The sequence below is a fragment of the Hipposideros armiger genome, unplaced genomic scaffold (genome assembly GCF_001890085.2).
Source record: "Hipposideros armiger isolate ML-2016 unplaced genomic scaffold, ASM189008v1 scaffold_128, whole genome shotgun sequence".
Taxonomy (NCBI): domain Eukaryota; kingdom Metazoa; phylum Chordata; class Mammalia; order Chiroptera; family Hipposideridae; genus Hipposideros; species Hipposideros armiger.
In genome coordinates this window covers 1,587,568-1,610,561 of record NW_017731478.1, presented here as the reverse complement: position 1 = coordinate 1,610,561, position 22,994 = coordinate 1,587,568, and the positions used below count along the sequence as shown (strand labels likewise).

The 22,994-nt window shown below is 44.8% G+C and overlaps 1 protein-coding gene across 1 annotated transcript in view; it reads right to left on the bottom strand.

Moving 5' to 3' along the window:
• Nucleotides 1-844: 844 nt before the first annotated feature.
• Nucleotides 845-22,994, bottom strand: part of RILPL2 (Rab interacting lysosomal protein like 2) — a 30,290-nt gene continuing 8,140 nt past the window's right edge. The window contains exons 3-6 of the mRNA XM_019648927.1: nucleotides 17,031-17,629; nucleotides 10,089-10,240; nucleotides 6,150-6,263; nucleotides 845-1,389 (exon numbers count right to left, since the gene is read on the bottom strand). Of these exons, the coding sequence (XP_019504472.1) occupies nucleotides 1,359-1,389; nucleotides 6,150-6,263; nucleotides 10,089-10,240; nucleotides 17,031-17,372 (639 nt within the window). The 5' untranslated portion in view covers nucleotides 17,373-17,629 and the 3' untranslated portion in view covers nucleotides 845-1,358. The remainder of the gene's footprint in view (nucleotides 1,390-6,149; nucleotides 6,264-10,088; nucleotides 10,241-17,030; nucleotides 17,630-22,994) is intronic.

The window sequence follows — 22,994 nt, the reverse complement described above, 5'->3', positions numbered from 1 at the left end:
CTTGATTGTACCTGTTTGTGGTTTAGCTTTGTATTTAAAAAAAAAAAAAAAGAAACTTGAAAATTATTTGTCATCATAAAAATGAAACAAATTAAATATTTATTGCCAGGCAAGGCCACCTGTGTGTCTGTTTTTTTTTACAAGGCAGATGTATAAAAGAGGTTGGGATTTCTATTTTTCAAAAGGGGCACACACCAGTTTGTTTCGGTGACTGTCCTTCTAGGGGACAGTTCCTTCATTTGTATAATGGGGGTCATAGGGTGCTTGTGACGATAAAGTTAATGCCTGTTGAACCCTTTGAATGATGCCTGGCATACAGGAAGCCAACATTTGAGCTGCTGTAATTGTCAGTTTCTGACGCACTAGACTTGATTCTCCTGTAGGCATCAACCTACCTGCCTCATGCTGGAAGTCCCTCCTCCTATTCCCAGGGTCCGCCCTTGATAGGCTGTTCGTTCCCTTAGCCCCAGGCACTGGAGGCAGCTTGGGACTGGATACAGTCCTTGGTTTACAGGCAAAAGATCCAGGTTCTGCCCAGCTTTCAGCGTGTCAGCCATCTCAATCCTGGACAAACCACTTCTCTGAAACTTGTCCATCACATGGGAACCGTCTCTGCCCACCTGCCTGGCAGGGTGTCCTGAGGATTCAGTCACCATGTATCGTTACATCCGCAACTAAGATTGAACCCGGCACCTTGATCTGAGCAGCCGCAAGCTGCTGACCAGCGGCCGGATGGCGACTGGACTTGGAATTGAGCTGCACCCTCCACAACTAAGATGAAGGACAACAACTTGGCTGTTCCCCTTCCCCAATTCCCCAATAAAATCTTTTAAAACAAAAATACTTAAAGTATGAAATTCATTTTACTTTAATATAAAATCACGTAAAGAAAGTCATGTTAGCAAAATCAGGTAGTCACTAAATATCGGCGAAATTACCGCTGGAATGTCAACACCATACTTCCCGGCACCCTCTTCTCCTCTCTCCCCTTGGGCTGACTTATGTGATTGCTGCTACCCAGTAAAAACCAAGGTCATCTGCGGGACCAGAGAAGCAGAACCCTGGTGGCCCCTCTGGGCGGCGGAAGTGGGCAGGAAGTGGCCCAGCTGTGCTCTCCGCCCAGTCCCTCTGCTTTCTTGATTTCTCAGCCACTTCCCCTGCCCTAGCCAAGCCTTTGGGGTGTCCAGTTCTGCAGCCAGGGGAAAAAGGCAATCGTGAGAGACCTTCACTTCCTCCTTCCTGGGCTGGCTTTCAGGGGAAACAAATGAGCAAGTACAGGGTGTCTGCGGCGGCACTGAGATGATCTGGGAAGTCTTCTCGGTGGGTGGTCTTCTTGAGTCAGAACTGCCACCTTCAATCTATGTTTGCTTCCCTGACCGGAAAGAGAACCTGGGTGGAGAGAAAGGGGGGTTAGAGGGAACAGGGAGAATGAGAGCCCCTGCTAAGTATGTTAGCAGCTCTTGCAGGCCAGTGACTCCAACATTTACTCAGGGCTCTGGACGGACGGACAGACAGGCACTGTTCAGGGGCTTCCCGTCTGTCAGTGCCTTTCACCCTCATAACTTCAGGAGGTGCGCACAACCAATATCCCTATTTTATTGATGACCAAACTGAGGGTCTCTGAGGTTCCGTAACAGGCCCGACGTCACACAGTTAAGTTGTGGACCCAGAGCCCGTTTAACCACTGCTACACCGACACATGGAATCTGCCACCTTATTTTAGTTTGTATTTTAGCTGGTTTTATCATAGAGGAAGCAATAACTTCTCAGTGCCACCTAAAATTATAAAACAGATCTTTGCAAAAATAAAGATTAACATGTAAGTTCTTAGATAAAACATACAGAGATATCCCGAGACATGAAACCAAACTTCCAGTGTGTTTTTCCCCTCATATGCAAAGTTTTGAAAGGGACGAGTGATGTCTGGGGTTCATCACCAAGTACAACCTCAGCGCCCTTTCCAGCCACGAGAAAGAGGCAAAGATGGCCGGTGTCTGAACAGTCAGTGAAGGGGATCTGGGCTCTTCCTGTCAAAGACAACCCCCCTGAGCGCGGCTAGCAGCTCTGTCAGCAATGGTGGGGGTGAGCCCTTGACTGGTGTTTGGAGACAGGCATCAGTGCTCAGTTATCCTCCCCTGAAACTGCACACACTCCCCACCCCCACACCCACCCTACCTCCGGAAGTGACATCACCCCGCCCAGTCCAAGCCAGGAAACCGGGAGTTGTTCTCAACTCCTCTCTCCCCTCCTCTGCTATATTTTAGTCACCGTGCCCCAAATAGGTCCGTAGTCTCACCACTTCTGATCTCCTCCACTGCCACCCCCAAATCCAAGCCATAGCAGCCTCCCTGTCACCCCATAATCCACTCCTGTAACAGCCAGAATGCCCGCATCACTATGCAGAGCTGACGAAGTCATTCCTCAGCTTAAGCCCTCCCATGGTCTGCAGGACAAAGATAAAAACCCTTCCCAGCATGACCGACTCCTTCAGAAAGCCATTCATTCGTTCGTTCATTCATTCATTCATTCGCTAAAGAAGCTCATCTGACCGGGAAATCGTGGCCTCATGTTCTTTAAACATGAGTCTGCAGGCTGGCTAGTGCTCAGAACAAACATTTTATTTCTGCCATATCAAGCTCAAATCCCATTTAAGTGACTCAAAGAACTCCCCTAGCAGAGGCAGAAAGAAACCCACAGTGTATGCCTTCCAGAAGCCTTGTTTACCATGGGACACTCAGCCAATGAAAGTCCTAAGGAAACCCCTCCAGATCCACCCCTGGTGCAGGGTGGAGACTCTCTTTCATGTTCTTACCTCAGGAGACCCTTCCTTGGGGAAGAAACACTCCCAATGGCCCTGCTTTGACTGTCCCCCAATCCTCCGCACAGCAGCCAGGGTGAACTTCCACATGTAAGTACAGTCCTGTGGCTCCCCAGCTCAGACCCTCCAGGGTCTTCCCAATGCGCTTACAATGGAGCCCAAAGTCCTCACAGGGATCGACTTGGTGGCTGTGAGCGACTCAACCCCTCCTGCCTCTCCAGCCTCAGGCCTTTCCACTCTGTGCTCCCTCTGTCAGGAGTGCGCATCCTTCAGGTCCTTCAGGGCTCAGCTTGAATGCTGCCTCCTCATAGAAGCCTTCCAGGCTGCCTCAGCTCTAAAGCAGCTTCCATCAACCGTTCCCTCAGCACCCTATTTAATGGTCCTTTTAGCACGTATGGCTATTTGAAATTGTCCTGTTAATACATGTCCTTACCCGTCCACTTTCTGGCTCTCCCTCTTCCCCTCACGGTCCCCTCCCCTCGGCCCTTGGTCGCCACCGCCTGGGTGCTTCTCCATCCCTTGAGGGTTCTCTTAACTCTGCTTGCACATCTGTCAAATGGCCCTTCTTTAAATCTCTTCCGTCACTCCTTTTGAATAGGCCATTTATTTTTTGCCAGGACCCTGGCCGGCAGACCCCGGGACCCCACCATTTCACTCCTGGGTATATATCCCAGGAAATTCACACACACACAGGTCCATGGGAAGACATGAGCAGGCCTGAAGACGTTCACTACAGCACTGTTTACAGTGGGGGGTTCCATCGCAGCGAGAGGGGGCTTATGCTGGGGTGGGAGCGGCAAGCTGGATGTCTACACTGCTATATGGATAGATTTAAAAACCGCTTGATGTCCATCAACAGATGAATGGATAAACAAAATGTGGTCCATCCACACACTGGAATATTACTCAGCCATAAAAAGGAAATTCTGACATAGGCTACAACATGGATGAACCCGGAGGACATTAGGCTACGTGAACGAAGCCAGTCACAGATGGACAAACACTGCATGATTCCATTTATGTGAGGTGCCTAGAGGAGTCAGATTCACAGACACAGAAAGTAGAGTGGTGGGTGCCAGGGGCTGGGGGAGGGAGATGGGGAGTTAGTGTCTAATGAGCACAGAATTTCAGGATGGGATGATGAAAAAGTTCTGGAAATGAATAGTGGTGATGGTTGCACAACATTGTAAATGTACTCAATGCGGCTGAATTAGACACTTAAAAATAGTTAAAATTGTAAATTTTATGTTATCTATATTTTATCAAAATTAAAAAGAAAAACTAAAAAAAAAAATCACTTGAACTCAGTTCTTAAAGTCAAAAGGATGTCATTATGTACTGGCTAAACCCGTGCCGTCCACTGGGCTGGCGGCTAGCTATGTGTGGCTTCTGAGCTGTTGACACATACATGGCTGAAATGTGCCATCAGTACCAAATATACATCAGACTTTGAGGGCTTTCTATTATCAAAAAGAAAGAATGTAAAATATCTCATTAATAATGCTTTGCAGTGATCCCTTGGTGAAGTGATACTATTTTGGATATATATATTGGGTTAATAAAATATATTACTAAAATAAATAAAAAAGGAGTGGCTAATAAGAAAAAAACAAGAGTGCTTAGTTTTGGAGAAAAAAAAACAATACTAGGAAACAGAACGAAGTGTTAAACAAAAGATCTGTTACATATTACAAATACATCGACATGAAACAACATACACTTTAGAACATACTGAATCCTGTATTAGAATGGCTGGGGGTGGGGAGGAGAGCTGGAAGAAGAATGGGGTGGGGATAAAAAGGAATAAATAAAAACCAAGAAGAAAGGGGTCTTGTGCTGACCATGAAGGTCATTGTGCCATGAATTGAGAATCACTAACTTAACCTTGTTCCTAAGATCCAAAAATTTAAAAAAAGATAAAAAAAAATTTTTTTATCCTCTCTTGAAACAAAGGCATCGTAAACCTGCCAAAGAGGGTAACCCAGAATTTCTGACCCCCTCAAAAATATTTCCATGTGAAATGGGGGCCAACAGAGTCCTTGGTGTGTCCCAAGCGCCCAGCACAGCTCCCTGGCACACAGCACAGATGCAGTGAGGGTTTGTTGACTGACCCATGACCGAATAAATGGAAGAAAGGAGGTCCCCTCAGTCATCTGCCAAGCAGCTCTCCCTCAGAAGTAGGACGAACGGAGCTAGAGCAGAGGTGGCAGCCTGGCGGCCCAGGACCCAGTGAGGCCTGCAAAGGTGGCTCATTTGGCTTGTTCAGTCTTCGTTTTTAAAATCTGCCAGCATTTGGAAATCAAACTCCATGAACAAATCTGGTTTCTTGGCTTTTCTCAAGAATCAGAAACTCTGGCAGCATGTTATCATCCCTCAGCCGGAAAGAACTGAGGGGCAAGTGTCCCCCTCCCCTCTGCTCGCCCCATCACTCACCCACATTAAGTGTCTGGCCCCAGAAGGCCTTCGAATTTGAAACCCCTGACCCAGGCTGTTCCTCAGTTTCCATCAAAGAGACCAGGGGATGGCAACCTGTCACCAGGCCGGACATTCTCAGAGCGACAAGGCTGTTCGCTCCAGGGGGCGTGGAGGAAGGGTGCCTGAGAAGGCACATCTCAGAGTGCGGGCCCAGGGTTCCCAGCGGCAGAAGAGCCTTGGGGACTTATTAAAAATCCAGATTTCTAGGCCTCATCCTTGAACCACTGACGTGATTTTGAAGAATCTGAATTTAAACAAGTGTCCCACACCGTGCGTGTGGTTTGTGCGGCACCCGAAGACACAAGGGCTTCACGATGGCGTGGGAACTTGAGGGGAGTATTCGGAGGAAGCTGGATCGCGTGTCCCAACGTTGGGACACAAAGTTGGAGGAAAGAGAGGCGATGCATTAGCCCCTTAAAGGCCAATAATTACTGTTACTGTGTTTCTTATGGTTGTCATCGTATTGTCTTTTTGGTTATTGTTATATCACAGGGAGGCAGTGGAGTGTAGACTCTGGATTTCCTTGGGTTCAAGTCCTGACTTCACTATTTACCGTCTGTGCGACCTTCCCTGGCTACATTACGTTACCTCTTGGTGGACACTTGTGAAATGGGGTCGTAACAGTTCCGACCTCACAGGGTCATGGTGACGAGTCAACGAATTAATATATTATTGGCAAGTACCTAGGCTACTGCCTGGAGGATAGAACATATCAGCACTGGGTTTTCCTATCAGCTGCAGCACCACCAGCAGAGCAGGACCTCCCCGTCCTGGGTGGCTGGCCAGCCTCCTGCCACCCCAACTCCTTCCTTTAGCACTTATTGAGTGGCAACGGGGGGACAGCAGGGTGACTTACAGCTTCCTTATGATGGTCTTCTCCTCCTTGTTGCCGCCGGCGTTGTTGGCCCTGGCGACCAGAACGTCTTTTTCTCGTCTTCCTGCTGGGCCTTCTCTTGGTGGAATCAGGCCACTGTGGGGGAACAAATAGATGGGTTGTTGGTATTGCAGACCTCTTCTCTGCACAGCTGGAAAGGGAAGAATCTTAATAATTATCATTGCATTAATATTATTATCAGTGAAACTCTAGTCAGATCGTGAGCACCTTTGCTCTGCATTTCGGATGTTGACACCTTTCTTTCTCTTGTCCAATCTCATTGGCGAGTACTTCAAGCTTCTCCACTTTGTAGGAATATGACACTATAAATTCTCCAACTTAAGCCTTGATTTCTTAATTGGCAGAACGAGCATAATAAGAGTACCTACCTCCTAGGACTGAGGGATTAAGTGAGTTAATAGTACATGGCACTAATTCATTCAACAAACATTTACTAGGCTACCTACTATGCCAGGGTACTGTGGATACCGCAATGAACAAACAAAATATCTTCTTTCATGCAATTTATATTCCAGTGAGGAAGGAAACAGTAAACAAATAAGTAAAATAAAAATAGATACGGTGAGTCAGATGGCGATAAGAGCTAAATTGATACTGACTGACAAGGTATTGAGGTCAGGTGACGCAAAGAGGGCCAGTATTTCCAGGGACTTGACGTACAGAAGTTGGAAGAAGGCGGTAGTTCTCTCACTTGCTCAACTGGGCCTGCCAGCAGCTATATTTCCTAAGATTCAGAGATGGACTGTCTGTAATACAAGATCATGAGGACAACAAACAAAGAGAAGCAGAGAGGAAAGAATGGGGAACCAGGTCCCTGGTGCCAACTGTAAGGCCTCAGCTACAGTTTTTACTTTATTTCAGAGAGCAATTCCAGTGGGCCAGTGTATTCCCTTTTGTGCTTAAACTGGTTTGAATGGGATTTCTGTCACTTGCAACCAAAAGGAGCCTGACCACAATGAAGCATTTCAATGCATGACCCAGTAAGCTATGTAGACCCACTTAGGTATTAAGCGCTTACTGGTAGATGTATACCTGCGGTGTTTCCTCCTTGCTATGGACTGAAACGTGTCCTCCCAGAATGCATATGTTGAAGCCCTAACCCCAGCTGTGATGGTGTTTGGAGATGGGGCCTCTGGGGGGCAATTAGGATTAGATGAGGTGACAAGGGTGGGGCCCTCGTGATGGGATCAGCGCCCTTCTAAGAAGAAACACCAGAGGGCCTGCTCTCTTTCTCTCCCCATCATGTGAGGACACAGCCAGAGGGAGGCTGTCTATAAGCCAGGAGGAGTCAGAACCAACCATGCTGACACCTTGACCTTGGACTCACAGCCTCCAGAACTGTAAAAAAACAAGTTACCATTGTTTAAGCCACCCCGTCTATGGTATTTTGTTATGGCAGCCCGAGCTGACCGACACGCCCCTTTAGGAATGTGTGTCAGAGAGCCCAATTCAGCCTTCTCTCTCCTTTGCAAAGAGGGGGCTCTTATTACTTAATACTACTTCTATTTTTATTATAATAATACTGTTTCATAAAATGCATCATCCAAAAATTCCTTTTCATTAACTATCGTTACATAACTCCCTAAAACTCAACGATGTAAAACCACGATGATTTGTGATTCTTCATGACGGCTCTGTTTCTTACGGTTGGCAGGCTGGTTCTCCTGCTGGTTCTCAGGCGGCTATAAGCACTGCTGGGTCAGCTGGGGGCTGGGCACAGCTGGGGCTGCCAGCGGGAGCACCTCGACCTTCTTTCCATGGCCTTTCACGTGACTATCTGGAGCTTCCTCGCAGTATGGTGGTCTCAAGGCAGAGTTCCAAGAGCACACAGACAGAAGCCCCAAGGCCTCTGAGAGCCCTACACCAGGATGCCAAACAGCACCACTTTGACCACATTCCATTGGTCAAGGCAAGTCACAGGGCTGCTGAGATTCAAGGAGAGGGAAAAAAGACTCTACTTCTTGAAGAGAGGCGTGGAAAAGTCTCATTGCAAAAGGCATGCACGATGGGAAGGACCGTTGTGGCTGTTTGGGGGAACAGCCTACTGTGTCTGCCTTCAGTTTAAAACGACTGTGAGTCTGAGCTGCGGCCTCCACACTGATGCCGTTGCTAAGAGAACACCTCGGCTGCCATGCGGGTTTCTGCAGAATACGGAACACGAGAGGCTAAACAGAATCCTGCTGTCTGTCTACCCGGCCTGCACCAGATGGGAAGTGCACATCTGTTGTTCTCTGGGAATTCAAAACTGCAAATAAAGTGTGCTGCTTTTATTCACTAACAAGCTGCTCGCGGCATCAGCAATTTAGCAGTTCCTGTTTTTAACTACCTGTGTCTGCAGTACTGATTAAGTGAGATGAAGACAGGTCTGTCCATTAACAGGCTTCCAACCTCAGCAGAAGGGAGGCAATTAAATTCCTGTTGGCAGCACTCAGCCTTTTTGGATTTGCCTTCCTAGAGCGTCTTTGCTGTAGCTGCTCTCTTAATGAGGCGCCATTGGAAGTCTGAAAGAATATTATCACTTGGGCTTTGTTTTGAATTGGGACAGGTCCTCACTTCCAAGCATTCAGTCCAAATGTGGCATGATAAAGGGAAGCACAGGCTCTGATGGCAGCCTTTTCTGAGGGCACATGTCACCGCAGCCACCACCAGCAGTGGACTTTAGGCAGGGACGTGACCAGTCTGAACCGTAAATCATCTTGGGGGTCACTTCACCTTAACTCAGAGGCTTGCTGTGGACACTAATTGAAACGATGCTTGGGATACACTTAGCAGAGGGCCTGGCACGTGGCAAGCGTTGAGAAAAAAATAGCTGGCGCTGTGTTTTTATTCTCTGGGTCTTTCCTTCTTCTGCCTCTGAAGAAATTTGCTTTAACAGGGTTTCCCAGAATGATTCGACCACAGAGCCCCCTTTTCAAGAAATACCTACATGAAAGACACCATTTGGGGAAACAGCGGGGCGGATGGATACAGCAAGGTCCCAACCTGATGTATCAACAGCTTCCTTATTTCCTCTCTTCCTGGTACTACAGCCCCTACTCTACACATATTTTGTGATCTTTCATAACTTTTAATTTTTATATAATTTCAAAGATCGGTACAAACACTTCCCAAATACGTTTTACCCAGATCTCCCCATTGTTTATCTATCCATCCATCCATCTATCCACCCATCCATCCAGGCATCTATCGCCTTTCTGAACCACTTGAGTGTAAATTGGAGACATGTGACCCCCTCACTCCTAAGTATTTCGTTGTGTATTTCCAAACAAGGATCTCTGACATAGCCAAGTAGTTCAGTTATCAGAATCACCACACGGATGGTTTAAAACAGTACATCAGATCTTGCCATTCCCTTGATTAAAACTTCCCAATGACTTCTCATAACACTTGCAAACATCAGCGCTCCTTGCTGTAGCCAACAAGGCATGCTCTCCAGGGTCTTCCTGACCGTCCTCTACCTGTGTTTCAGGTTCTACTATGCTGGGCGTCTGCTACAGGCCCAGCTGGTTCCCACCTCGGGGTCTCTGAACTTCTTGCTCCACTTGGGCCCTAGCAAATCTTTCCACGGTTGGTTGCTTCTTGTCATTCACCTCAGAGGGGTGGTTCCTGACCACCCACTCTGAAACAGGCCCCATCCCCATCCCCTCAGCACTTCATCCTTGTTTTTTTTTTTTTTTAAGATTTTTATTGGGGAATTGGGGGAAGGGGAACAGACAAGTTGCTGTCGTTTTGTCCTTCAGCCTAGTTGTGGAGGATGTTGCTTCACTGGCCCAAGCTGGCACCATCACTGCGCTCTTCCCGGGCGAGACAGATCAGTCGCCGGCTTCTGGACGGACAGCGGCTGCTGGCCGCTCAAGCTGGCTGGTGACTACATATGGTAGCCCATGGCAACCCACCTACCTCTTGTAACACTGCAACTCTTCCTGTACCACCAGCAGCTGGGACTTGAGTTTGTTACGCTCCTGGAGCACATCCCTCAGCTCCTGCAGAGTGAAGCGTGGTCGGTTGGGATCCGTCAGGTCCACCACCATCTTGTCTGGTCCCAGGTTTACCTGTAAGAAAAGGCATCACTTCCAGTTCCCATCACGAGGATGGACTATCCAACCCCGGAAAGGAAAGTTCTCTTGTTTTGTTACTCCCAGGGACGTGAGGGGACGAGACGCTGCCTGTTGGAAGACGTTCGGTTGACGGTCAAGAAGCAAAAGTTCTGAGTACTGCCATTTTCCAAGAAAAGAACCAGGGCTCCTGGGAACACGGCTGACTCCAGGGCTGGAACAGGGAAAGTACCAGACAAGCCTGGACTATTTCGTTGTGTTAGGGATGGAGACATACCAAAATGACACAGTTTGAGGAGCTCCTAGTGGCCAAACTGAAAACAATCTATCTGCTTTTCAAAATGAATAACAACAGGAATAGATAACAACATATCAAATAAAAGAGAATGCAGGGATCCATACTTAAGATTTTAAGTTAATTAATTAATGGGAATGTGATGGTTGATTTTATGTGTCAACTTGAATGGGCTGAGGGATGCCCAGAGAGCTGGTTCAACAGTATTTCTGGGTGTGTCTGTGAAGGTGTTTCTGGAAGAGGTTAACACTTGAATTGGTAAACTGAGTAAGGCAGATAGCCCTCACCAGGGTGGGTGGGCATCACCCAATCAACTGAGAGCCCAAGCAAAACAGAAAGGTAGAGAAAGGTGAATTCACTCTCTCTCTCCCAGAGGCTCCAGGTTCTTGGACTCTTGGGCTTTTTGGATTCAGACTAGGGCATACACCATCAGCCCCTCGATTCTCAGGCCTTCTGGTTCAGACTAAATTATACCACTGGCTTTTTTGGCTCTCCAGCTTGCAGATGGCATATTGTGGGATGTCTCAGCATCCATAAGTGCATGAGCCAATTCCCACAATAAATCTCCTCTTATATCTCTATCTCTAGCTATCTCTATCCTATTCATTGTTTCTCTGGAAAACTCTGACTAATACAGGGGGAGGGGGATCTGTACTTTATGGCAGAATGCCAACTAATAAGTGTAGAAGATGAGAGAGTTGAAAAATCATCCTTTTGCAACCATCCTAGTCATTGATCTGGACAAGACTAACGAATGGATCTAAAACCTTTGGGTGAAAGTTTGTTAGGGAACAGGATATCCCACACCAAGTATTTTCCCACAGGCTACTGATTAATTACAGAGGGAATACAGGCATCTTTACACCATGCAGAAACCTTGCAGACACCACCTGAACCAGGTGATCGAAGTCACCATCACCGATAACGACAAACTGACATTAGGTGCCTCCTGACATGATGCCTGACAAGGTCCCGGCATCACTTCAGAGGTATTCCTGCCAAAATGTATGACTTGAATCTAATCACGAAGAAGCATCAGAACAAACCCAAAAGGAAGGACATTCTACAAACCATCTGCTGTATAATCTTCAAAAATGTCAAGGTCATAAAAGACAAGAAAAAGCAGAGGAACGGTTCCAGATTAAAGTGACTTTGAGAGATGTGTCATAGGACCCTGATTGGATCCTGCATCAGGGAAGAAAATGCTGGACTTTATTGTGAGTTTTAAATATGGATGGTATATTGGATCCTAGTAGTCTATCAACTTTCCCCCCTGAATTTGAGCATTTATTATGGTTATATACTAATGTGTCTTTGGAGATACGCACTGAAGTATTTAGGGTAAATGATCCTAATCTTTTATTAATTCTGCAACTAACTTATGTCTGCTGAAATGGCTGAGCAAAAATGTCTGAGCGAACAAATAATATACACAAATATTATTTTTGCATGCATGCATACATATATGTATGTGTGTGTGTGTGTGTGTGTGTGTGTGTGTATGTGTGTATGTGTGTTATATTCACTGAATACAACACCTGAATCAAGGTGAGAGGTATACAGGTATCTTGCAGTCCTCCCATAGGTTTGAAATTTGTTCAAACTAAAGTTAAAATAAACGTTTAAAAACAACCTAAGTGAGGGCCGGCCGAGTGACTCAGTTGGTTAACAATTGCTCAAGAGTTTGAGCTCCGAGCAATAGTGGTTCGAAGTCCGGCCTGAGCTGAGCAGCCGCTGAGCTGCCAACAGGTGGTAGGATGGCTCAGCTTAAAAAAAATAATAAAAAAAAAATAAAAACAACCTAAGTGTTGTGCTGGCCAAGTGGCTAGCTGGTTAAGAGCTCGCTCAAGAGTGTGAGCTCTGAGAAACAGGGTCACCGGTTCGATTCTTGGCCCAAGCTAAGCTGCCGTTGAGCTGCCAACAGGTGGCAGGATGGCTCAGCGAAAAAAAACAAAAACAAAAAACAACCTAAGTGTCTATTAATAGAAGCCTAGTTAAATAAACTAAGGCATGATGACACTCTAGAATATTCTACAGGTAATAGAGTAAGGCACACCATAATGAGAAATGCGGCAGTGACACTGTTCCTCCTATCAGCCTGAAAACACGGTGATGTAAGTAAGGGCTGTGGGGAAAAGGGCACTTACTGCTGAGGGGGTCGAGCTCCTTAAACTCTTGGGAGTGCAATTTGGCAAAACTTACTAAAATTTCAAATGCACCTTTCCTTGCACCCAGTGAGTCCATTTCCTGGAGATATTTGCCCTCAGGGGCGAAATGGCATGTGTCAGCGTTATTCATTGTCGCATGGGCTAAAAGCAAATGATTGAAAAATAAACATCTTTTGATTGGAGACTAGTTAAAGCAGTGATTCTTAACTTTCTTTTGTGCCATGGACCCTTCTGGCAACCTGGTAAAGCCCACGTAGATGCCTTCTCAGAACAATGTTGTGTTTTTTTTTCAATTACAGTTGACATTCAATATTACATTCATTTCAGGTGTACAGTATAGTGGTTAGACATTTATATAAATGACAAAGCGATTCCCTCGGTAAGTCTAGTGCCCACCTGGCACCATCCATATTTATTACAATATTACTGACTATATTCCTGACTATATTCCCTATGCTATAGCTCACATCCCCATGACTCTTTTGTAACTGCTAAAGTGTACTTCTTAATCCCTTCCCCTTTTTCACCCAGCCCCCCAAACCCCTCCCATCTGGCAACCATCAGTTGGTTCTCTGTATCTATGAGTCTGTTTTGTTTGTTTATTTTGTTCTTTAGATTCCACACATAAGTGAGATCATATAGTATTTGCCTTTCTCTGACTTACGTCACTTAGCATAATACCCTCTAAGTCTATTTGTAGAACAATGTTTTTAAATGTATAAAATTAAAGGCACAGGATTACAAGGAAACCAACTTAGATGGCATCTGCTCATCAAAATCTTCTAAAAACAAATTTATGATTAATACACCTTCTTCTTTATTAAGTAACATAGGTGTAATAAAATGCTGAAGCAAAACAAAGTTTTGACATGTGTACTGCAGTACATTGCAATGGGACATGAAAATATCTGTGATTTCCATGGGTGAGTATCACAGGTACTGCTCATATCACTGTGGTTTGCTGTTTATAGTCATAATTGAGGAAGTGATGCATTTCAGTTAGAGGTCAGTGAAAATAAAAATATAATTTCTTCCCATGCAAGTTCATGGACCTCTTGGATTAGAATCATGATCCCCTTGATGGGGTGGGGAGGGTCCTGAAAACTCAAGAACCCTCAGGTTGATCAATTGATAATATTCTACAACAGAAGTTTTGAAAAGCCATTAAAAGATGAGGAAGCTGTTTATATTCCGACTTAGTACAACTTTCATGCTATGTTAAGTGAAAATAAGCGAGAGGCAGAGTATATATTATAATACCATTTGTGTAAAGAAATGGAAAAATACATTCACATCTGCTTGTGTCTGCATAAAGTATTTCTGAAAGGATACACAAGAAACTGAGCATTTAAATTTTTTCCAGGGAGGGAAAATGTAGACAGAGATGCAGAGGGAGTTTTTTCAAGGCAAATACTTTCGTACCTTTTTTATTTATTTTTTATTTTTTAGCTGAGCCATCCTGCCACCTGTTGGCAGCTTAGCAGCAGCTCAGCTTGGGCCGGGAATCGAACCGGCAACCCTGTTGCTCAGAGCTCGCACTCTTGAGCAAGCTCTTAACCAACTGAGCCACTCGGCCGGCCCACTTTTGTATGTTTTAAAATTTGAACTTAAAGTTTTAAAAAAAGAAAGAACTACGTCACACCCATTAGGATGGTCACTATTAAAAAAAAAAATAACAAGCGTTGGCAAGGATGTGAAAAAACTGGAATTCTTGTGCACTGCTGGTGGGAACATAAAATGGTGCAGTCACTATGGAAAACTGTATGGCAGACCCTTAAAAAATTAAAAATAAAATCATTATATGATCCAGCAATTCCGATTCTGAGTATATACCCAAAAGCATCGAAAGCAGGGACTTGAAGAGATTTTTATACATACATTTCATAGCAGCATTATTCACACCAGCCAAAAGGAGGAAGCAACCCAAGCGTCCATCAACAAATGATGGATAAACAAAATGTAGTTTAGTCATACCATGGAGTATTAAGCCTTTAATAGTAAGGACATTCTAACATATGCTACCACATTGCTGAACCTTGAGAACATTATGCCAAGTGAAAGAAGCCACTCACAAAAGGTAAAATATTACACGACTCTACTTATAGGAAGTACCTAAAATAGACACATTCATAGAGATAGAAATTAGACCAGTAGTTACCAAAGGCTGGGGGGAAGGGAGCAGTGAGGGGTGGTTGCTTCATGGGAAAGAGCTTCAGTTTTGCAAGATGAAGAGAGTTTTGGAGAGGAAGGTGGTGACGGTTGCACAACCATGTGAATGTACGTGATGCCACTGAACTTAAAAATGGTTAAGATGGGACAAAAGTGGTTAAGGTGGTAAATTTTATGTGTACCTTATCACAATTAAAAATAACAATTAAAAAAAGAAAAAGAGGCATGTTTTTATGAACTGTAGTGGCACTCGCTCTGACTTCTCATTCTCTGTCTTTTCCCCATCCCCATACTTAAGACTGCAGTTTGGGGGGCAAAGGTGGCATCTCATGTACTGGCTGGTGAAGCCTGCCCACTGTGCCCCACACAGGAAATCACCGGCCCCTGTGCACACCACACTGTTCACGGTCCACGGTGGGCTTCCTCCATATCCTTGTGCCTGGAGGTGACAGGAAAAGAGCACAGGATGTAGGCTGAGGGATCCTGGGCAAGTCATTTAACTGCCCTTGAGTCTCTAAAGCCAGGCTCCTTACTCATCAAGACATTCAACCATCTCATAGGATGACTACAAAAGGAGAACCTTAACGACAAATACACTTGTCACCATGACTAATCAGGAGGTGAGATACAAGTGTACCAAGGAAGCTACCAGAAACCTTGAGTCTTCCCTGTGAATTTCGGCGCCCCGTTCCTGCTGGGCTTTCATGGTGTACGCCTCAGTTTGTAATCTTGTATTCGAGTTCTGGATGTCTGTGTGTCTTATCTCCCCAGCTAGAGTGAGTTCAAAGAAGGCAGGGACCTTGTCTGACTTACTTCCATAGCCCCAGAGCCCAGCACAGTGCAGTCACTCTTCAAATGTTAGAATAACAAGAGAAGTCAAAGGTCTATTTTGTTGTGGTGTGGTTAAGACTAGCACGTGTGAGCTCAAATCCTGCCTCCACTTTTTACTTGCTTTAAGTCCTTAGGTAAATTACCTAACTGTTCTATGCTTCCATTTCAGTCAAATGGGTATAATATAGTGTGAAGATTACATGAGAGAGTCCACTCAGGACAGATTATTTCTTTTAACTGTGGCTGGAGACCTACTACTGAGTCATGATAGTAGTTTAGTGAGTTGCAACAAGAATTTAAAAACTCATAAAAATAGAACAGGACAGTATGTCTGTGCATTATATTTAGTAAGAGTGCGAGTTGCAGTACATTGTTTCTTGAAATGTAATTTTGTAAAATGGAGATACAACATACATACACTAATGTGCTAATTTGGAGTTTACAACTTGGTGCTTTTTACCATATATATATATCTATGTATCTATATCTATCTATCTATCTATCTATCTATCTATCTATATCTCCATGTAGCAACTATAAATTTCCCTCCTGCTCCCTCCCACTATCCCCTTCCTGGGGTTCCATCAATTTGTCTTCTGTAAGTAAAGATTATTTTGCCTGTTCTTGAATTTCACACACAGTAGGTAGGCTCTTTGGTGCCTGCCTTCTGTCTCTCAGTGTGACACCTGTGAGCGTCGTACACGCAGTTGTGTTCTTTTTCACAGCTGTGTAGTATCCCACTGAATACCACAAATTTAAAAATCCATCCATTCCTCTCTTGCATGTGGACTGTTTCCAGTTTGAAGCAATTATGGACACAGCTGCTCTGATTACTCTTGCACGCTGTCTTTTTGTGGTCAGAAACACTAATTCCTCTTTCGTTAAGTTTTATTTCCTAACCTAGGTCAAAGATTCTCAAAGTGTGATGCCTCACCTGGAAACTTGTTAGAAGCACATTCTCAGGTCCCAGTCCAGAACTACTGAACCAGAAGCTCTGGGGTCGAGGCCAGGGAATCTGTGTTTTAACAAACATTCCATGTGATTGTGATGCATAGTAAAGCTTCAGAAGCATGGCTCGAGGTCATGGTCAAAAGCGCTGGCAGCCACAGATTTAGAACATATTCAGCACGTGGCCCAGCACCTAGTAAATGCTCAATAAATGTTAACTGTCCTAATGCTTCCGATCTGAGAACTGGATTCTTGCAGTGATTTGTTTCGAGAGGCTTGGATGTTGGGGAGAGGAAAGGGGCCTCCCTCCCAGTGGGCGCTCCCCCGAGCATCTCCAGCGGCTGCTCCAGGACGAGCCCCCTCGTCCCGCACTCACCTCTCGGGTGGGCGCCGAGCCCTCTCCCCGCAGCCTCTCCACCTCCTTCCTGAGGTTGTCCCGCTCCATTCTCAGCTCCTCCACCGCGAGGTTGCCCTCATTCACCAGCGTCTCCAGCATCTCCAGGACGCGGACGATTTTGAACTGCAGCTGCGTCACCCGCGGGTCGCTGCCCAGGGCCATCAGCTCGCGGCCCACCACGTAGGAGATGTCATACACGTCCTCCACGGTCAGCTGGAAGGGGCTCTTCCTCAGAGCCCCCTCGGGCCCAGCCTCGTCACCGTCCTCCCCCTCTTCTTCTTCCTCCTCCTCTTCGTCCTCTCGCAAAGGGGGCTCTTCCATGGCCGCCCGGACCCCTGCAGCCTCAGAAGCTGCTGCCTCGGAGTCTCCAAAGGTCCAACTTCCTTCCGACACGGAAAACTTTCCGCTGGGCAGAGGATCCTGCACGGCGCGGGGATGGCCCAGGAGCGGCCAATCGGCGCAGCGGAGGGGTGGGCCCGCGGGGAGAGGGAGGCCGCGCGAGGCGGCTCTCCAGCCGGGACGCCGGGCGCGCAGTCCCAGCCGAGGACGGTGCAGAAGAGCGGCCTCCAGGATGTGGTCTGGGGCACAAAAGAACAACGGAAAGGGAGGGCAGTCGAGAAGAGGAATAGAGAGGTTACGGGGTGACAGTGACTGCTCCGCTCCCCCCTGGGAGCTTTTGCAAACCGGGGGAGGAGCTGCGGCCGCGAGCCCCGCCCTTGACGACGGCTGCGACCCACGCCGGTTTCCATGGAGACGGGGGCGGAATGTCCCACGCGAGCCAGAGAAAGCCGGTGAAAAGCACACAACTTTTTCCTTTCTGCGCGCGAGCTTTCCAGCCTCAGACTGTGCGTTGTACGTGGAGGAAGATATGTGGAGGGAGATGTGCGGAGCTCCCAGGCCAATTTGTCGCCAGGACCCTGAGGCATCTGACCCTCAGTAAAATGGACAGTCCCTGGGCTATATGCACTTTGCTCATTCCTGGGCTCCTAAACTTAACGGCGCTGTGACCTTGGCCAAGTTACTTAACTCCTCGGAGCCTCAGTTTCCCCCTCTGTAAATAACAGTACTGACGTGGGAGGGTTGCTGCGTGCGAAGGAGCTATTAGAGGAGATCATGAGATAATGCGCGTGACAAAAAGCACTTAAGAAGCACTCAAAAAATGTTAGCTGGTATTCTCCTTTCCTCCAGCAAAAGTGAAGTTTGTGTGTGAGACACTTCGCACAGGGGTTGGGGTGGGAGGAGTAATAAGACAAAAAATCAGTCTATTTTGAAAATAAGAAAGCCTTCTGCAGATATGCAGGGTATTGCTGAGAATATTTGCAATGTGGATTACAAAGCCAATTACTTCAGGTTTGATTAGAGGTTTGTAATAGTCATAGGCAGAAAACTCAGCGACGGAGCCTGTCCTTCCCAGGAATATATTGCCAGCTGTCTCCATGGTAGGCGGACCTGGTTTTCTCCACACTGAAGTTCAAAATCACAAGGGAGAATGGACAAGGATACAACAAACAAACGAAAAGCAAAGCAAACAAACAAAACAGACCCTATTTTCAGAGGGTACAATGTTCTAATGATCAAAGGGACACTCCAGGGCAGGGGCTCAGTCATCCATAAATCACAGACGTCACAACACCTAGAGATTAAAGACGAAGGAAAATTATTAGGCTTGCCCTAAATAAAATACGGTATATCATACAATGGGATAGCATTCAGTGGTAAAAGCAATGAAGGAATAGGATAGACAGTGCAGAAATAAAATCTCACCTATAGGGTCAAATGATGGGGTGTCAAGGTCATTTATTGGGGAATGGACAGTCTTTTCAACCAATGGTGTTGGGAAAATTGGATACCCACATGCACAAGCACGAAGTTGGATCTTTATACCGTATAGTAACACAAAAACTAACTCAAAATGGATCAAAGACCTCAACCTTAGAATTCTTAAGTCTAAACTCTTAAAAGTCTTAGAAGAAAGCTTTGTGTCATTGGATTTGACAATGAGCTCTTCAAAAGCTGGGCAACAAAAGAAAATAGATAAAGAAAAAATAGATAAACTACATCAAAATTTAAAACTTGTACATCAAAAACTACAATTAACAGAGTGAAAAGGCAACCTACAGAATGAGAGAAAATGTTTGCAAATCTTATCTGTTAAGGGGTTAATATCTACAATATATAAAGAACTCCTACGATGCAGTAACAACAAAATAAGAATAAAAATAACCTGATTTAAAAAACGGGCAAAGTAAAAATAGATGGAAACTCCTTAGCAAGACATTAATAAATAGAATTTAGCAGAACATGAGTTAAATTACACACCTTGACCAACTGGGGTTTTATTCTAGGGATGCAAGTCTGGTTCAAAAAAAGCAGTCTATGTAATCCATCACAGTAACAGGCTAAACAATCCACACAAAAAAATTATTAGAGCTAATAAACAAGCTTGAGATTGCAGGGCACAAGATCAATCCACAAAAACCAATTGCAATACACACTTGCAAGGAATAATCTCAAAATGAAATTAAGAAAACAATTCCACTTAGAATGTCATCAAAAGGAATAAAATACTCAGAAATAGATTTAACAAAATCAGTAGAAGACTTGTACCCTGGAAACTATAAAACACCACTGAGAGGAATGAAAGACCTAAATCAATGCAAAGACATCCCATGTTCATCAATTGTAATACTTAGTGTTGTTAAGATGGCAATATCCTCCATCTAACATCTCCAATTAATTGACAGAATCAGCACAGTCCCTGTGAAAATCTGTGCAGGAAAGAATTAACAGCAGCGGGCCTGAGAATGCTGCCATTTGAAAACCCTGCCTGCAAGGCTGGTCCCTGGCTAGGTTCTGGGAACTTGATTTGGGGAGGGTGACCACCACCCCAACTATGCCTTAATGGTTTGTGCAAGCACCAGGGTTTATAGTGAATGTTGGCTTTTCTCCTGGGAGTCTGGAATTTTGGAATGTGCTAGGCAGAGGGTCTCTGCATGACCAGCCCCCAATAAATACCTTTCACACACAGTCTTTAATGAACTGCCCTCATAGACAGTATTTCTCACATGTTGTCACAGCTCTCATGGTGAAGTGGTGCCAAGGCAATGAAGCCAGTCACAGAAGACCTCATACTGTATGACTCTATTTCTACAAAATGTCCAGAATATCCAGAGATAGGCAAATCCATAGAGACAGAAAGTAGACTAATGGTTGCCTAAGGCTAAAAGACATACCAGAAGCATAAGGCTGGGGTGTGCCAGCCAGAGGGTATGGGCTTTCTTTTTGGGGTGATGAAAATGTTCTGAAGTTGATTATGGTGATAACTCTGTGAATATACAAAAAACATCTTTGAATTGTACACTTTAAGTGGGTGAATTACATGGTATGTGAATTATATTTCAATAAAGCTGCTATTAAAAAATAATGGCCAAGGACTTAAATAGACATTTCTCCCAAAGAGATATACAAGTGCCAATAAGCACAGGAAAAGATGCCTTTTAACATCACTAATCATTAGGGGAATGCAAATTAAAACAATGAGATATCTCCTCACACCGATTAGGATGGTCTCTATTAAACAAAACAAAACAAAACAAAAATAACAAGTGTTGGCAAGGATGTGGAAAAGCTGGAACCCTTGTGCACTGCTGATGGCGGGAATGTAAAATGCTGCAGCCATTACGGAAAACAGTATGGAGGTTCCTCAAAAACTTAAAAATAGAATTACCATATGATCCAGCAATTCCACTTCTGAGTACATACCCAAAAGAAGGTCTCAAAGAGATATTTGCAGACCCATGTTCATAGCAGCACTATTCACACAAGCCAAAAGGCGGAAGTAACCCAAATGTCCATCCACGCATGATTGGATAAACAAAATGTGGTATGATACATATAATGTAATATTAATACAGCCTTAAAAAGGAAAATTCTGACACAGGCTACAACATGGATGAACCTTGAGAACATTAAGCTACGTGAAATAAGGCAGTCACAAAAAGATAAATCATATATGATTTCACTTGCATAAGGTATCTAGACTCCAAACTCACAGAAACAGAAAAGTAGAGATGGTTGCCAGGGGCTGGGAGAAGGGGGCCTGGGAAATCACTTAATGAATACAGAGTTTCAGTTTTGCAAGATGGAAAGTTCTGGAGATTCGTTGCCCAATAATGTGTCTATACTTCACACTACTGAACTGCACACTTAAAAATGGTTAAGATAGATTTCATGTTATGTGTACTTTACCAACATTTTTAAAAAAATACCTAAGGAAATTCCCAGGAGTGATAAAAATGTGCTATATCTTGTTCTCAGTGGAGGTCACTTGAGTACATGCACATGTACAAAGTCGTGGATCTGTACACTTAATATTTGTGCATTTCCTTTAGGTAAATTATACCTCAATGAAGTGCTGGGGGGCCGGGGAGGATAAGGAATGAAGCACTCACACACGCTACAATGTGGATGAACATTGAAAACATTCTGCTAAGTGAAAAAAGCCAGTCACAAAAGGCCACACATTGTATGATTCCATTTACGTGAACTGTGCAGAACAGCAAATCTATTCTGTAGAGACAGAAGTAGATTAGCTGTTGTCTAGAGCTGGGGGAGGACGGATGGTGAGTGACTGCTAATGTGGACAGGATGTCTTTTCGGGGCGATGAAAATGTTCTAAAATCAGATTGAGGTGATGGTTGCACAACTCTGTGAATATACTAAAAAGCACCGAACTGTACACTTCACATGGGTTAATTTTATGATATGTGAATTCTGTTTCAGTGCTGGCAAGTGGAAGTAGCCTTCCCAGAGCAATGCTGTCAGAAAGAATTTAATGTTGCCGAGTTCTTTTTTTTTTTTTTTTTTACCTTCAGCATCCCCAGCCACCACTGCTGGCAGGAATCTCTTCTGCACCACTGTGTTTGTAAAAAATTCCTTCTGCCTTGAAATTTCTCCAATAATTTTCCCTGTAAAGCACCATATCGTCTTCCTCCCTGCTTTATAACCTAGCAAATCACGCTTTTAAAATGTCAAAAGGTCTTCCATTGAGTAGCTACGCTTTTGATATAAAAAAAGTAGATTCATTTGTTCATTTATTTAACTATTTATTTACTGAGCATTTACTATGTGCGGAGTCCATAGCGTCATAGTAAACAGGGCTGTGGAGTTCAAGTAGTCTTGACTTGAACCTCACAGCTACTGCTTGCTGGTACATAAATTGGACCAAGCTCCCCAATCTCTTCAAATCCCCACTTCCTCAGTGTAAACTGGGAAAAACAAAAGTATTCCCCAAGATTGGTGTGAGGATTAGATGAGATAATGCATGGAAAGTGCCCAGTCCAGCGTCTAGCACATCATAAAATTCAGTGGGTGTTGGCTATTATTATGAAGTGTTAATGACCTTAGATCATTAACTCTTAGATCCCTTGTACAATCCCACAATCTGTTGGCAGGTAATCATGACCCTTCTCTCTCCATTGGGAAATTATGAAAACAATTATGAGTCACAGCAGAAGTTGAAGAAGTGTGCTCCCCAGACCAGTAGCTTCAGCATCATCTGGGAACTTTTTAGAAATGCAAATTCTTGACCCTGCTGAATCAGAAACTTTGGGGGTGGGCCCCAGTAATCTATTTTAACAAGCCCTCCAGGTAATTCTGATGCACATGCAAATTTGAAAAACAATGAGTGACAGCATAGTGTGCAAAAGGGTGGGTTCTAGACCGGACCACAAGTGCTCAAATCTTGAGCAACATACTTCGCAAGCTGTTATGGTAGGCAAGTAAATTATGCCTCTAATCTGGGCTGTTTTCCCAGCTGTAAAATGGGGATAAGGATAGATTCGACTTCCTACAACTGTTGTGAAGTGCTTTACAACAGTGTCTGGCACACAGTAAGTGCTCAATGGATGTCGGTTATTATTATAAACTACTTTTTTTTTTTTT